At 34.7% G+C, this 15691-nt stretch overlaps 1 protein-coding gene across 3 annotated transcripts in view; it reads left to right on the top strand.

Moving 5' to 3' along the window:
- LOC124369323 (RNA-binding protein 26) overlaps positions 1-15691 on the top strand; it is a 126344-nt gene that overhangs the window by 77777 nt on the left and 32876 nt on the right. For all 3 annotated transcript variants that reach the window (XM_046827274.1, XM_046827275.1, XM_046827273.1), the window contains exons 14-15: positions 504-641; positions 8489-8620. In XM_046827274.1, coding sequence (XP_046683230.1) covers positions 504-641; positions 8489-8620 — 270 coding nt within the window. The remainder of the gene's footprint in view (positions 1-503; positions 642-8488; positions 8621-15691) is intronic.

Raw genomic sequence — 15691 nt, 5'->3', positions numbered from 1 at the left:
GTTTTTTTTTGTACTAAAGTACTTCTTTATTTATGACTGAAGTTACTTTTTACAATGTTGCTATAAAGTCATGTATCATCCTGTTATTTGAAATATTGAATAAGTTCTTTAGTCTATCCTAGTGCTGTGTCATGGCTCACTTGCTTTAGCATCTGGTCTTTCTCTTCCGTTACTTAACTTTCCAAGAAATGACAATGATCCACACTCAATAAATAATCTGACTGCACTGCCAATCTCGTTTCAGTTATACCAGGCAATAAATCCATAGACTTATAATGTTCTGCAGAATTATCTACAGATGTTATTCATTCATGTTATTCATCTGTTGGGGTCAAAATTGATGTAGTATTGCAGTTTATTCTTCTATTATTTCTGATCACTTCAATAAATTACAATGATTACAAATTTTATTTAAGTAATTTTTTATATGAAATTAATTTTGTACACTTAAGAATATACCTGATGATTAATTCTAGTATGATTCTAATTCCTTGCCTGTACAGGTATCATTTGAAGGGGATCCAGAGGGAGCACTGATTACTTTCACCTCTCATGCTGAAGCAAGTGCAGCATACAAGAGTACTGAGGCAGTACTCAACAACCGCTTTATCAAAGTGTTCTGGTACAACCCTGACAAAGATGTAAGTAGATAAACAAATAGGTTTATTGTTTTTTTTTTTACTGTAAACAGTGATTATATTCTCCCTGTTGCAACTAGTCTCCCTATTACCACACTATTGCATATAAGTGTATTAATTCAAAACATTTTTTTGGCTTTAAATCCTTATTAAACGTATATCAATAGCATGAAGTTTTAATAAGTTGAAATGAGATATAATTGGTGTATTAACATGAAAACATGTTAAGATTGAGTTTTATTAAAATGAAGGAACATTAAAGGTTTTTATTTCGTTTTAAAGACAGTAAGAAAATGTATTAATCATCAAAGATTAAATTTCAGCAGAGGTTTGAAGTAATGTAGCAGTATGTACATTTTATGTTTTATTGGTGTAAAGGAAAACAACAAATGTAGGTTTTTCCCGACTTATGAGGATGAAGTTTTAGATGAAAAGCTCTCTCTCTTGTTTTGGTAAATATCTGATAACGATTTGCAACATTGCATTGACAATTCTTTTTGGGGAGAGAGGAAGTAGCTGAATTCGTATGTGTTGTTTAAATAGCCTGACAATTGATAATTGATAAAGTAAGCCATTAATGGCACATAAACAATTAAAAAAAAATGATTTGTGGTAATCATTGATTCAGTTTATTAGAAATATCTGATCATTTTTGCTTGGTATCATAACAGAAACACTTAGCTTTCAAAACGTGTGTGAGCTAGGTACCTAGACAGCTTACAGATCAATATATCACAATCAGTATAATCAAAGGTTTCAGAAAATTCATATGAATATTATATATGAATATTAAAAGTTAAATTTAAAAGTATCTACAGCCCTCTCATCTCAGTTTCATGCATAATGCACTTTAAAAGTTTTAACTAGAATATTGAAAGCTAAAGCATACTAATAGTCTTGCCACAGAGTACTCAAGAGATACAAGACATGTCCAGAGATTATGATGGTTTAATTGTTTAGATTAATATCTATTAACACACATTACAATGGGGATTTTTACACGCCTATCTATTAAGGTTAGGTGGAACGCGTGTATGCAATTTGGGCAGACTAAAAATAAAATTTGAGTGGTAATGAAGCATGAGTAAAATCATGCATTCTACTTGGCCATTTCATAGATTATTCTGTTTTTCTAACTGATTATTTATCGTAATAGAATGTGCCAAGATGTAGAAATATCCAGTATTGTAGTTTTGGTAGAAAGCTTTTTTACCTTAATTATTAGAGTATTCTAGGCTTGCTTTTGTGGAAAGCTTCATGAGTATGATAAGAGAGGGACAGAGAGAAAGAGAGATGAAAAAGACATCAGTTGGATAAAAATTTGGTGCTAAAAAAGGGGGAAAAAGTTGATTTTGACAATTTTATTGATAGACATGTTTGGACTGTATAAATTTAAAGGAAAACGTGTAAATAAAGTTATGAAATTATTTTTTTACCAATTACATAAATTGAAAATATTATCACCTGTAAATTATGCACTATTCATAATTGTGGAAAGAGCCTCAGTTGAATTCATGTAATTTTAGATTTAATTTAAATATTAAAATGAGTCAATTAAATTATTGGATGTACCAAACATGTTCATGTACTATTTCAATAGAAAATTTTTTAGAAATATTCACTTACTGTGATATAACATTCAATGGATTGGATCATTTAAATCATTTCAAATAGTCTAGGATTAGGATTTCATTTGTAATATATTTTAATTACACATTTCATTTAAGCTTCATTTTAAATTGTAACAAATAGAACGTCCCAATTTAGTTTTTTGTGTCAGGTACCTCTTAATCAGTATTCATTGGTGTTGGAAAAAAACAATTAACTGCAAAGAGTAATTTGTGCATGTTTTGGAACTGAAAGAGTTAAGGGGGTTCAGTAGGTTAAAAATTAAAAAATTATACATTTTTTTTATTTCAATTTATTTTTCTGTGTTGTTTTCTGAACATTTTGACATAAAAATTATTTAATTCTGACAATGGGAAGTATTTTAAAAAAAAATATACAACATATTGTCTGCACAGCTGCAGTTTTTACCAGAATTGTATCTATGGTAACGACAATACTATTATTTATTTGTTATAATAACTAGCATCCAGAAACAGTTGTTTTTCTTTCAATGGTTGGCTAACCTGAAGTATTGTGCCAATAAACAGCAGACAAGAGAAGTAAGAAAACATTGTTTGTTTACATTCATGAGTTTATTCTTTATTGTGAAAACTCAAAAGTAAATACACATTACAATTATTTTTCTAAAGTGTTGTGTCTAGTGTTTTAGAAGAATATATTATTCAAAATGCCTAGGAGTACTAGTGTTTTCAAGAAAAGGAAACGAGTATTTTGTAAGAAGACAGTAGAAACTGAAATTAGGCATAGTCCTAATGCTGATGTTTTGGAAGATATGACTAGTCTAGATGAACCAGTTAGTGCTTCAAAAGCAAAACTAGGAAATATTTGCAATAACTACCAATCTATTGTTGATGGTGAGCCTAGTCTAGCCTATGAAATAGTTGATTTGAATAGTTTGTTGAAAATAATTTCTAATATAGCAGTTTGTAAACATTGCCATGAAGCAATTGATTTCAAAGTCGGTAGGCGTGTTGGACTTTTCTTTTCAGGTGATTTTACATGTTCAGGTTGTAGTACAAAGACATTAGCTTCATATGAAAATTGCTGTACTTTACCTGATAACCCATCACACAATAAAATGTATGACCTAAATGTTAGGTTAGTGTACGGTATGCGTACTATTGGAAGGGGCCAGGTCGCTTGTGAAACTCTTTGCGGCCTGCTAAACTTGCCTAAACCTCCTACAAAGTTTAGTGAATACATTAGAGTTCTAGGGTCTACAGCTGAGGATATATGTTTTTCATTTATGAAAGAGGCTGTAGAAGAAGCAGTGAAAATAAATGATGGAAATAGGGATTTGTGTGTTGCCATCGACGGCACTTGGCAAAAGCGTGGACATACATCTCAAAATGGCGTTGTAACTGCTACAAGTGTTGATACTGGTAAAGTTGTAGATGCCGTCATACTGTCTAAGTACTGTCGTTGTAGAGGCAAGTTTACTGGCCATCATGATGATAATTGCAGTGCTAATTACCAAGGAGTAAGTGGGGGTATGGAAGTGGTAGGAGCCTGTAAAATATTTCAACGGTCCGTTCCAACTTATGATGTTCGCTATATTGAATATCTTGGAGACGGCGACTCTAAAGGGTTTGCTAGTGTATTAGAAAGCATGCCTTATGGTAATGACTGTCCAAAATTAGAGTGCATTGGACATGTCCAAAAGCGTTTGGGCACACGCCTAAGGACATTAAAACTAAAAGAAGGTAAGGCAAAACAAATTGATGGAAAAACCTTAGGCGGTCGCAACCGACTAACAGATGCTGCTATATTATCAATTCAGAAATATTACGGATTAGCCATACGCAGAAATATAGGTAATTTGAATGACATGAAGCAAGCTATATGGGCAGAATACTACCATTTACTATCAAGTAACTCTAATCCTCAACATGGACTTTGCCCGAAAGGAAGTGATAGTTGGTGTAAATATCAAAAATCATTGGTCCAAAATGAAAAATATGATCATGAAAAACATTTTCACCTACCACTTGCCATAATGGAGAGGCTAAAACCTATTTTCAAAGATCTTAGTGCTCCTGACCTTCTAAAAAAGTGCTTACATGGTAAATCACAGAATCCCAATGAGTCTGTGAACCAAATAATTTGGACTCGCCTACCGAAAACCGTGTTTGTAAGCATTCACACACTTCACTTAGGTGTATATGATGCCATCAATACTTTTAATAAAGGAAACATAGCAAGGTGTATGGTATTTAAGAAACTGGGATTGATTGTTGGGCAGAATTTTTGTGATGCTATGAAAAATAAAGATATATCCCGGCTAAAAAAGGCTCAGCGCATGATCTCGGAAGTTGCAAAAAGAAGCTGACAATCCCGTGAAAGTGCTAAAAGGAAGTTGGAAGATGAATGGGAAGATTTGGAGGATCCTGATGATCCCAGTTATGGAGCAGGATGCCATTAACTTCAGTTACGTATTTTTACTTGGTACATATTACCAAGTAAGACCAAATGTATATTTTAACTTTAACGTTGATTTCCCGGAATTTAATTTTTTTCTTACTTATGTACCTTTATCTCAGGAAGTATTAGATGGATCATTATGAAAAAAAACCACTTGTACATGCCACCAATATACACATTTTAAGCGCGTAACATTGTAAAAAAAATCTTTAATAATTACGCAAAAAAATAAATAACATACAATTTTTTCAAAAAAAAACATGTATTTAAAAAAAAAATTCCGTAAAACCGTTCTTGACCCGGACAGGGGTGGTTGACCCGGACGGCCCTGCCGCGATCGTTAAAAATAATTCTTTGTGAAATCACTAGTCAACATAACCTTTTACAACATATCACATTTGAATTGTTATGAAACGTACAAAAGAACTGTATAATCACTGTAACTGTCATTGGTTTAGTTATTATTCTCTACCAGTATGACCAACATAATGTTATGACAGCAAAAAAAAATTTTGTCTGGCTAAGACATATAACATCGAAAGTAAGATATTTAATCGAAACTGAACGATGTTATTCGATTCCCTACTTTATCGCAGCCAACATATCGATGGTTTTATGATTTAATTCATTACAGAAAAAAAAATATTCGACTTAAACGAATTCCATTCTTGACTCGGACACACCGACTGCCGATATTCTTAGTGCCAATTTTCGCTGTCACGACTTTACCCGCCAATTCTCCACTTCAGTACATCATTGTGTTAACCTAACATTTTCGTTTTGCACAGTGTATTCTTCCCGTACTGGTGTTTATCCTATTTATGTTTAGTTTTCAGTGATTATTATTATCCTTTATAAGTTAACTTAATTCAGTTTTAAAGTGAATTAGTGAATATGAGTGCCGCTAAAGAAAGACTAGAACTAATTAACAAAGCCGTACAGGAAATAAAAGACAAAAAAACTTTCAGTGAGAGCTGCTGCTAAAAAGTACAATCTCCCTAAATCCACATTAAGTGACCACTCATCCGGGAAATATACAGGATCTCACGGTAAAAAAACCAGTGTTCAATGATACCGAGGAGGATGTAATATGTGCTCACATTGAAAAGGTTGCGGAATGGGGATTTTCCGTTCTCTAGGTTAGATTTAAGATTAGTTGTTAGGTTATATTTAGAAAAAGAAGGACGTATTATCCCATTGTTCAAAAACAACATTCCAGGCGAAGAGTGGGTAAATGGGTTTTTGAGCAGACATCCACAACTAAGACTCCGGATGAGCCGGAATATCACATTCAGAGAGGGCAAAAGTTGAACCATGATGACATTTCAACATTTTTTGACAACTTAAAATCCACTACTGATGAATACCTGCCTCTCATATCCTGAACTATGATGAGACCAACCTTAGTGATGATCCGGGCTCGGAGAAAATGTATTTTTAAAAGGGGCACAAAATACCCCGAAAGAATCATGAATTCGTCCAAAAGTGCCGTATCAATCATGTTTGCTGGCACTGCTTCTGGTGAGCTGCTGCCTCCATACGTTTTGCTATAAGGCGGAAAGGCTTTATGACACTTGGGTCATGGGAGGCCCACCTGGAGCAAGATACAAACCGATCGAAGACTGGGTGGATTGACGAGGCCACATTTAGCGATTGGTTTAAAACCATAGTTTTGCCATGGGCAAAGAATAAGGAGGGGACAAAGGTCATGTTAGGTGACAACTTGTCAACCCACTTTTCAAGTGAAGTGTTGAGATTGTGTGCAGAACACAACATAAAATTCGCCTGCTTGCCTCCAAATGCAACGCATTTGTTGCAGCCAGCCACTTGATGTAGCCTTTTTTAGGCCTTTAAAAGGTGCTTGGAGACAGACCTTACTTGAGTGGAAGTTAGAAGCTGACCGGAGGTTAACATCTGTTCCAAAGCATGTATCTCCTCTACTTTTAAGTAAGCTTTGTGAGACGATCTCCAACAACCAATCAAAGAACTTGCAATCTGGTTTCCGGACTTGTGGTATAATTCCACATGATCCTCAGCAAGTTCTGAAGAAGCTCCCCAAAGATCAAAAAAACCACACTGAAGAATCTCCAACAAAAAAGTGTAAAAGTTTAGTTGTGGTGAAGCTGTCCTTGAATTCCTTTCCAAGAAACGACACGGGACATTGTCTCAGAAAGTGCCTAGGAAGAAAAAAATCAACGTTTCACCAGGCATGAGTATTTCCGTTCAGGACATTGATGGAGAAGGGAAATATAGCAGGCCCTTCTACCAGCTGCCAAGACAAGTGTCCATCACGAAAGAGGTTAAGATACAACTCTAGTTCAAGTGAAGATGGACATTTTTCATTAAAAGATTCGTCCGATGAGTTTTCACTTGTCAGAACCTGAAGGCCCGGTCGAAAATGACACAGAATTAGTTTTTAAAGACCCTTGTGTTGGTGACTGGCTTCTAATTAAATTCCCGGGGAAGAAAACTATCAAACATTATGTTGGTGTGGTTGAAGATGTTTGCTCCTGGCCAAGGACTTCACATTAAGTGTGTCAGAAATGTGGGAAACTTCATTTTTAAGTGGCCTGAACCAGAGGACAAATCTATTGTCGACTACGACCAAGTCGAGAGAAACGTTGGACTGCCAACTTTCAATTATAAAAATGATAGATTAGTATCTATTTAAGTTCAAATGTAGTTTTGATGCATATAATGTCCAGTAATTAAAATGTAAAACTCCTTTGTTGTTACCTATATGTAGTAACATGTTCATTTTAAACAATAAATTTTATACTCTTTGTATCAGACCTCAATTTTTTTTATTCTCCTTGTCATCAGACCAAATGTTTTCAGATCGTTTTCTAACCAATTAGTAATGTTGTAAACAAGCTGGATATCTTCATTTATGTGTCCGGGATCGACGTAGGAGGTTAGTTCACATTTTATATGCATTTATACGTAGTGTCCGGGTCAACAACGTTTTGCCTGGTTGACCCGGACACTTTTCAATTATTTTTTTTTAATTATTTTGCATTCTGGATAATGTAAATAACACATCAATACAATAAATAAAGAACTAATTAATAATATCTTAAACGTTTCATAGTAATACATTAAAAATTAAACACGTAATGCTGTAAAAACAATAATAAAGTGTCCGGGTCAAGAACGGTTTTTACGGTTCTTTTTTAATGAAATTTTCTTAAAAACCAAAATGTTTTGCGCTCTATTTCATGATAAGGACCTAAAAAATAACACATAAAAATTTTACTGTAATCGAACCAGTTGTTCCTGAGAAGAAGGTACATAAAATATAGGAATATAGCATTGTAAGGATAGGGCCTACCGAACCCCCTTAATGTAAATGTCATTATTGCAACACAAATGACAAATGCCACAGTTGTTTCTGAATATGGTTGTGACCACTACAGTTCTTCATATTTTCTACCATACAGAAATTTTATCTTGTAACTTTTTGTGATAAACACTTTCAAACGCTTTAGTAAAATCTAGAATGTTAGTACCAAGTTATACTTTATCTAATGGATATTTTACATTGACACAAAATAAACAACAGCTGGAGTTGTAGGCTATAAAAAGTATATTTTTCTGAGTAAAAACTAGATAAACTAGAAAATGTAGTTATAAAAGTAACAACAGTTTATAGCTGCTTGGTACACAATTCCAGTTTGTCTGGTTTTCTTTTTCTGTCTCACGCCTTCTTAGTTTGTTTGATAAACATGTGAATGGTAATACCCTAATAGATGAATAGTAGTAGATATAATCATGAATAACAGTATTTTTATCATTCACAGAACAAGCAGGAGAATATTTCACCACTAAACAGACCATCAGCAAAGGAACGTCTTGGGGCCCCAGTCATGAATTCCGTTTTGAATACACCTCAACCTCCTAGCAAACCTGATACCAATAGTGAAATGGAGAAGGTAGTATAAGTTAAAGTTGCAACTATTATTACAAGCTAGGCAAAGTAAACCAACAATGAGTAAGATCATCGGATGTACTTTGTGGGAAGCTAGATACTGCACTATAGGCTTGGGTCCTACAGTGTTTTGCATTTTATAGGCTCGGCTCCTATAGCGATGTTACATTTTATAGGATACACTAAATATTCTACAGACTAGTTATTTACTCTGCTTTGGCCATAGGAATACCAGGCTGGAGTGGGCAGACAGGATATTTTTTATTTCATTCTTTAAATTATCCAGTAGTAATTTATAACTGATAAATAACTATTTCTGACTTTGAGCTGCACATATCAGAAGTAATTGAAGATATCTGAACTACTTACTACAAGCTTAATTACATTATTTCAGGATTAGTGCTAATTGATGAAATAAAACAATTTTGTTGTACTTTTTTTTGTACTTGAAGTCATATCCAGTTGACCAATGTTGGCGTTGGACGAGTCACAGTGCCTCTTGTAGTAAAGGGTCACTTTGGTTTGGGGGGAGAGGGGCGTATTTAGGGATGAACTCTTGGAGTTTTCGGGTTTTGAGTTTTAGGATTGGGATTGGGCAGGTCTATGGCAAAAATTTTCAGAAAATTCACCCATTGAGTAGTAACTCTTGGTGATAAGGAATGATTTTAATTCACTCTTAAATTTTTTCTCATCAGCAATGGTTTTTATTTGTGTAGGCAGAGATTGAAAGATTTTCAGACCTGCATATTTTGGCTTATTTTCAAAAATCTTTAATCTGTGCTGTATAGAAAAATTGTTTTTGTGTCTAGTGTTATATTTGTGTGTTGTGTTTACATATTCCAAGTTATTGAGTTTGATGTAAAGCGAAATTTCAAAAATGTAAAGGCAAGGTGCTGTTAAAATTCCCAGATTTTTGAAATGATCTCTGCAATGAGCCCTAGGTGGAAGATTCAAAAAGGCCCTAATGGCCTTTTTCTGCCAAACAAGAATCGTTTCTAGATTTGACTCCCTATTCCCCCATAGGCAGATTGAGTAGGAGATGTGCGACTCGAGCAAGCAATGGTATATATATTTTTAGATAGTTTGTGGTTTTGAAGTTTGCTGAGGTTGCGTAGGACAAAAACGCCCTTGGACAGCTTATTTTCAATTTTTGTCAATTGCTCACTCCAGTCAAGACCATCGTCCAACATCACCCCTAACAGTTCTGCTGTTTTTGTGACTCCCAACTCAGTTTCACCAATGCATACAGGCCTGTCAGCAAATGATCTTGTTAATTTGGAATTTCTTTTTTGAATTGTTTGAATTGTCATGCATTTAGTTTTTTCGGGGTTTAATTTCAAGCCATTTTTGGCAAAAAATTGGGCTAAATTGTTTGCTTTTATGAAAAGATCAACTTCCAAGACATTCTGATCTGCATGCTTGGTGATGAGTGTGGTGTCATCTGCAAACATGTAAAGATTGCTTTCTGGAATACTTTTTGTTATGTCATTTATGTAGACCAGAAACAGTAATGGACCGAGAATTGATCCTTGAGGTACCCCGCTCTGGATCAACTCTGGTTTAGATGTAAAATTTCTAATTTCAGATTTTGTTTGGTGTTGGATTTCAACTCTAATTGGCTTCGGTTTGTCAAGTATGATGAAAACTAGCTTAGAGCAGAATTTTGAACGCCCACTGTCTGAAGTTTGTCCAACAGAATGCCTACATCAACACAGTCGAACGCCTTAGAGAGGTCGGCATAACAGCTTGACACCATTTCCCCTGCGTCGACTGCATCGATGCAGTCATTGAGAAAATCAATCAGGGCCAATTTTGTTGATTTGTTTTTCCTGAAACCATACTGCCTGCCAATCAGGAGACAATTTTCCTCCAGATAGGCAGTCAGCTGGTCACAAACAACTTTTTCAATGAATTTGGAAAAGACTGGTAGGAGAGATATCGGACGATAGTTGCACACCTCCAACTCATCCCCCTTTTTGAAAAGCGGCTTGATCTTGGCTATCTTGCAGTCATTTGGGAATGTATTGCTCAGGATCGAGGCATTTATGATGTTGATTAAAGGCTTTTTCAATTGATCCTTGCAATATTTCACTGCCTTCATGCATAGCCCATCTACACCACAAGATGTTTTATGGGGAAAATTTTGCAAACAATTTTTCAAGAATTTTTTCATTTACTAGTGAGAAGTGGGTTAGGCTATGGTTTGTTGATCTTTCCGTGTTACTATCTATTCTTGTATTGTTTCTAAGATCCGTTTTTATATCTGAAGCTACATTTATGAAATAATTATTTAGCGTTTCACATGTTTCTTTGGGATTTTTTATTTTGAAACCATTTATGTTCAGAATGAGATTTTTAGTTTTCATTTCTGATCTGCCTCTAAAATGATTAATAATTTTCCAAGATTCTTTGGGTTTATTTTCGGCTTCATCTATTCTTTGGTTATTACCATCTTGCTTTTGAATCTGAAATTAATTTTTTATATCTTTGAAGGAAGTCTTTATATGTTTTTTTGGTAATTTCATTTTTGTTTTGCTTCCATATTTCATAATGTTCAATCGTGTTTACTTTTTGGTCAAAGATTTCATTGTTTGTCCATTTCAATGCAGTTTTCTCTTTCATTTTAATCTTTTTCTCAGGACAGGCTATGTTGAAATAATGTGAAAAGGTATTGAAAAAATTTTTGTATTTATTATTGATATCATCCTCACTAAATACGCTATCCCACTTCTCATTTTTTAGTCTCTGTTTTAATTCTTCCAGGTTATTTTGCTTCATTGATATAATTTTTATTGTTTTATTACCTTCAACTATGTCTTGGCCAAATGAAGTTTGTAGATAAATTGCATGGTGATCTGAAATTAATGGTTCGATTATTCTGGATTTTTCTTCTTTAATGTTTGTGATAAAATTATCAATGCAAGTTGATGAATTTTCTGCTACCCTCGTGGGCAAATTTAATGTAGTTCTTAATCCAAAGCTTTTTATTAGGTTCTGAAAGTTTTCGGTAGCCCTGTCTAAGTTTAGAATGTTTATATTAAAGTCACCTGCTAATACTATTAAGGATCTCTTTTTGTCTGGTTTAAGCTTGGTTAGGTATTGATTCAGTTTATCCAAGAACATTTCCATATTTCCATCAGGGCTACGATATATACCTGCGATTGTCAACGTGCAGTCCTCATGTTTAATTTTGATTTCGCAACATTCAAAAATTTTTGTTTCAGATAATTCTTTTCCATGTTTTTTATTTTTTAAGATTTTTGCATGAAAGGAATTTTTTTTGAAAATCGCCACTCCTCCCAGCCTCATATTGACTCTCTCATAACTGTCTATTAAGGTGTAGTTTTGTAGTTTGGTCATCTGGAGCTTTTCCTTTTCCAAGCCATGCTCTGAAATAATAAAAAAGTCCGGCTTTTCCTCGTCTAAAAATATTTCAATCTGGCCTACCTTATCTGCAAGGCTTCTAACATTAAGTTGAACTATTTTTATTTTTATTGGAGGCTTACTTTGATAAAGGCTAGATTTTCTTGTAGGTCTCCGTTCCTGTTTTTTGTAACACTTCTTTTTGTGTCCTGGGTAACCTAAGTTATCAGCGCGCCTACTTGTATCGGTTGGTTTTTTGTTTTTTACCAAGCTCAGGTTTATCCATCGCGTGAAAGAAGGTGGTAATAATTCCACATAGCACGTCTTTGCCAACTGCATTTAGGTGCAGGCCGTGTTTTGTATAACAGTTTCGGTCAAGGATGGAATTTATGCTCAAAAAGTCCCACTGGTTTTCCAAGCATTTTGTTTTAATGAGTTCATTTTGTTTCTTGATCAGTGGATTTTGCTCAGGATCATCATGTCTGTAGGGAGCCTCGACCCATAGAACATATCTCTTTTTGTTTTTCAGGCACCTATCAATTTTTGTCCCCAAGTACGAAATACTGTTTTCAGTTACGCCGTTTGTACCCCCAACTATGACCAGGAGATCCGAGTCAGCCGCCCCCTTATCAGATTCACTTGCACAGTCAATCAGATGGGACATAGGCTTTCCCGGCATAACATTAGTCATTACTTCAACCTCTGAGCCCAAACTTGCTTTGAGTCTACCCCTACAGCGCCTACCATGACTGTCTCCAACCACCCCAACCCCACGAACAAACTTTCCATCCCCTCTTGACCCAGAGTCTCCCTTCCTCCTGGCTTCTAGAGGGGGGAAATCCTCCATCGACAGATCACCGACGTCTACCAAAACTTCAAATGAATTTGAAGTCTGGAGAGCCACATCCACCCGATCCACCGCCGTCCGGCCCCCGCTACCCCTTCCCCCACCCGCCACCACAGTCCACTCCCCCCCACGCCCCCCCACCGCCTCCCCAGTCGACACCACCATCCGACTTAATTCCTCCATCTCCCTATCCCTCTCAGCCAGCCTTGCGCTCAGTGCATTTATTTCCTCCACCAGTTTGCACCTTTCATTTTTTAGATTAGTTATTTCACTAACATAACCTCTAATGGTTGAGTCAACATTCCCATTCTTAAGACTATGATAATATTTTATACAGATTGGGCACGCCCATTGGTCATTTTTCTTAATGTTATTGAACAGGGATTTTTTAGTCCATTACAAGATTTTGAAGCATGGAACCATCTGTTACAAATATCACAACAAATGGAGTCAGACTCATAGTCATCTATTCCTAGCGAGCATGAAGGACATGTCTCGATTGTCATCTTGTTAATAGAGTTTCGGTTTCTGATCTAAAAAGTGTACCTAACCTAACACACATACACCAAATAAAATTTGAGTCAATAACTCAACACTAAGCACAATGCAGGTATGAAAAAATAACTTCAACGATACCACTTAGTATCTTAATTACTTGCACAATTTACAAAATTTACTAGGTTGTTTTCTTATTTTACAGGTAAAACATATTTAACATACAACATATAATATCTGATAAACATTTAAAATCCACATAAAAATAGTTCCATGTTAAAATGTTAAAATTACAATCCTTATTTTATTTTGTATATGCCATTTCAAAAATTCAAGAGTGAAAGGCCTACTTCGAGATTGTAATTGTAATAACAGCCTACTGAGATAGGCCTATGTCAGACCTTTTTCATGAGATCAACAAAGTTTTTTTTACCAGCACGTGTTTTTTTATCAGCACATGTTTCATTCAATTAGCGAAACCATCAAATTTGTAACTTTGTTTAATTTTCTACTGTTTGGTAGGAAGGATTTCACGGTTGGGAAAGATTTTCTGTGTCGGTCGATTTTGCAGGCTAGGGATGGATGGATGGTTGTTCTGAGCATCAAAGGTTAGGTATTGGTTACCCGTTGATTACCAGGAAAAGAATTAGATGGATGGCACTTAGCTGTTGATTTTGCTTGTAGATCCTCTTGTAGATGAAGAATATTGTTTTGCTTTGAAAAAAACGCCGGCACTTTGGGTAAGCGATCGCCCTAACCTCAAAACGGCTGGTCACATGTTATCACAAATATTTAGAAAGTGTCGTTAGTTTTCCGAGTTTTTTGGATTAAAATACTTATTCATGTGTGGTGAAATTTGTTTACATCACTTCTCAACTTGTTTTAAACATCACTTGTTTTAAACTTATTACTGATGTTGAATAATTTGAAAGAATAATAGGATTACGGACATTTGCCATGTTTACATGTTACAAAAAAATAGAACACTACGTTGTCATAAGGTTAAGCAAGCACAACAACAAGTTGTATGTCAAAATTTCAAGCATTTGTCTGAGAGTAAAGAGTGTCCTGAGGTTTTTTTTAATGTGCCTGTATTTGTGAAGTTAAATGGTTAGTGCTTCTGCCAGCCGCTAACTCTCAGGTATATGCTTGAATTTTGGATGTACAACTGGTTTTTTTTTGTGGAGTTTGACCATGGCGAGTTCACCACCGTACATTGATTTACTCACGAGGGTGCTTTGTGTGGGGGTTACATTATGTTTTTTTTACACCAGGTGAAGAGGAATTACATCCTCGAGAAGCATTGGTGTAGTTTTACAATTAATAACAGTGGTTTATGTTAAAAATCCTGTTATCTCCCCTTTTAAACTAGAAAATAAATAAAATTCGTTTATAGAGTTCTCATATACAATTATTGTAACACACAGTATAACACTATTTACAACAGTTTTAAAAATGGCATATTGTAATTTGCTTAAATATTAGTACACTTTGAATATAATATATTACTTTTTGATAGATAGCAAAGCATTGAATTTCACATAAAAGAAAATGGAGATTTTGTATTTACTCTAATACTGAGTTTATACCACGTACTTTGCTGAGAGCAGCAATGAGCAGATATTATTTTTTTATAACTTAAGAAGCAGCGAAATAAATAAATTTGTAAGCTTTGGTTGACTGAAATGCTGTTACACCAGCCCCTTGTCAACATCATAGCTGCCATGTAACCATGTCAAATTCCTGCTGCAAGAAGCCCAATGACTTTTTAATATTGTCATACATAGATCATGTTTCATAAGACATTTTTCTCCTTTCTTTCACCATACAATTAGCTTAAGAGTTGGCTGAAGTGAAATGACCTTTGCTTTTTACCCCATAAGAACAATGTTAACCCCGACACCTACGCCCCCATTTTTGGTCATAGAATTATATGAGATGTTTCGTTTTGAAAATATGATTAGTACACATTCAAACACTTTAGTTTCTCTCGTAAAGTTTGAAATTCTAACAGTGAAGTTGTTTGTACTTTTAGTTCTAATGTTTTACTTATGAATAACCAATAAACATATAAAATGAGTAGGAAGAATTTTGTTTATTATAATGAATCATCTTTAACACATAAGGATACTATGATACATATTAATTAACAAAATAGTAGTCCTACAATTGTGCCAGGATGAGATAGTCTCACCAGAAACTGTTGTTTCCTAGATAGCAGCATTGAATAAGCTGAGAAACTTTCTGAATCTTAATTATTATTTGTGTAACTGGTGGATCTTATCTCAGTAAGAGTGCCTGAAAATTTTTTATTTTATTTTAAATTTTGTTTTTTTAGGTGATTTGGGTTTAATGCTGGAGAAGTGTTAT

This window comes from Homalodisca vitripennis, chromosome X (assembly GCF_021130785.1).
Source record: "Homalodisca vitripennis isolate AUS2020 chromosome X, UT_GWSS_2.1, whole genome shotgun sequence".
NCBI lineage: Eukaryota > Metazoa > Arthropoda > Insecta > Hemiptera > Cicadellidae > Homalodisca > Homalodisca vitripennis.
This window is presented reverse-complemented; position numbering and strand designations above follow the sequence as displayed.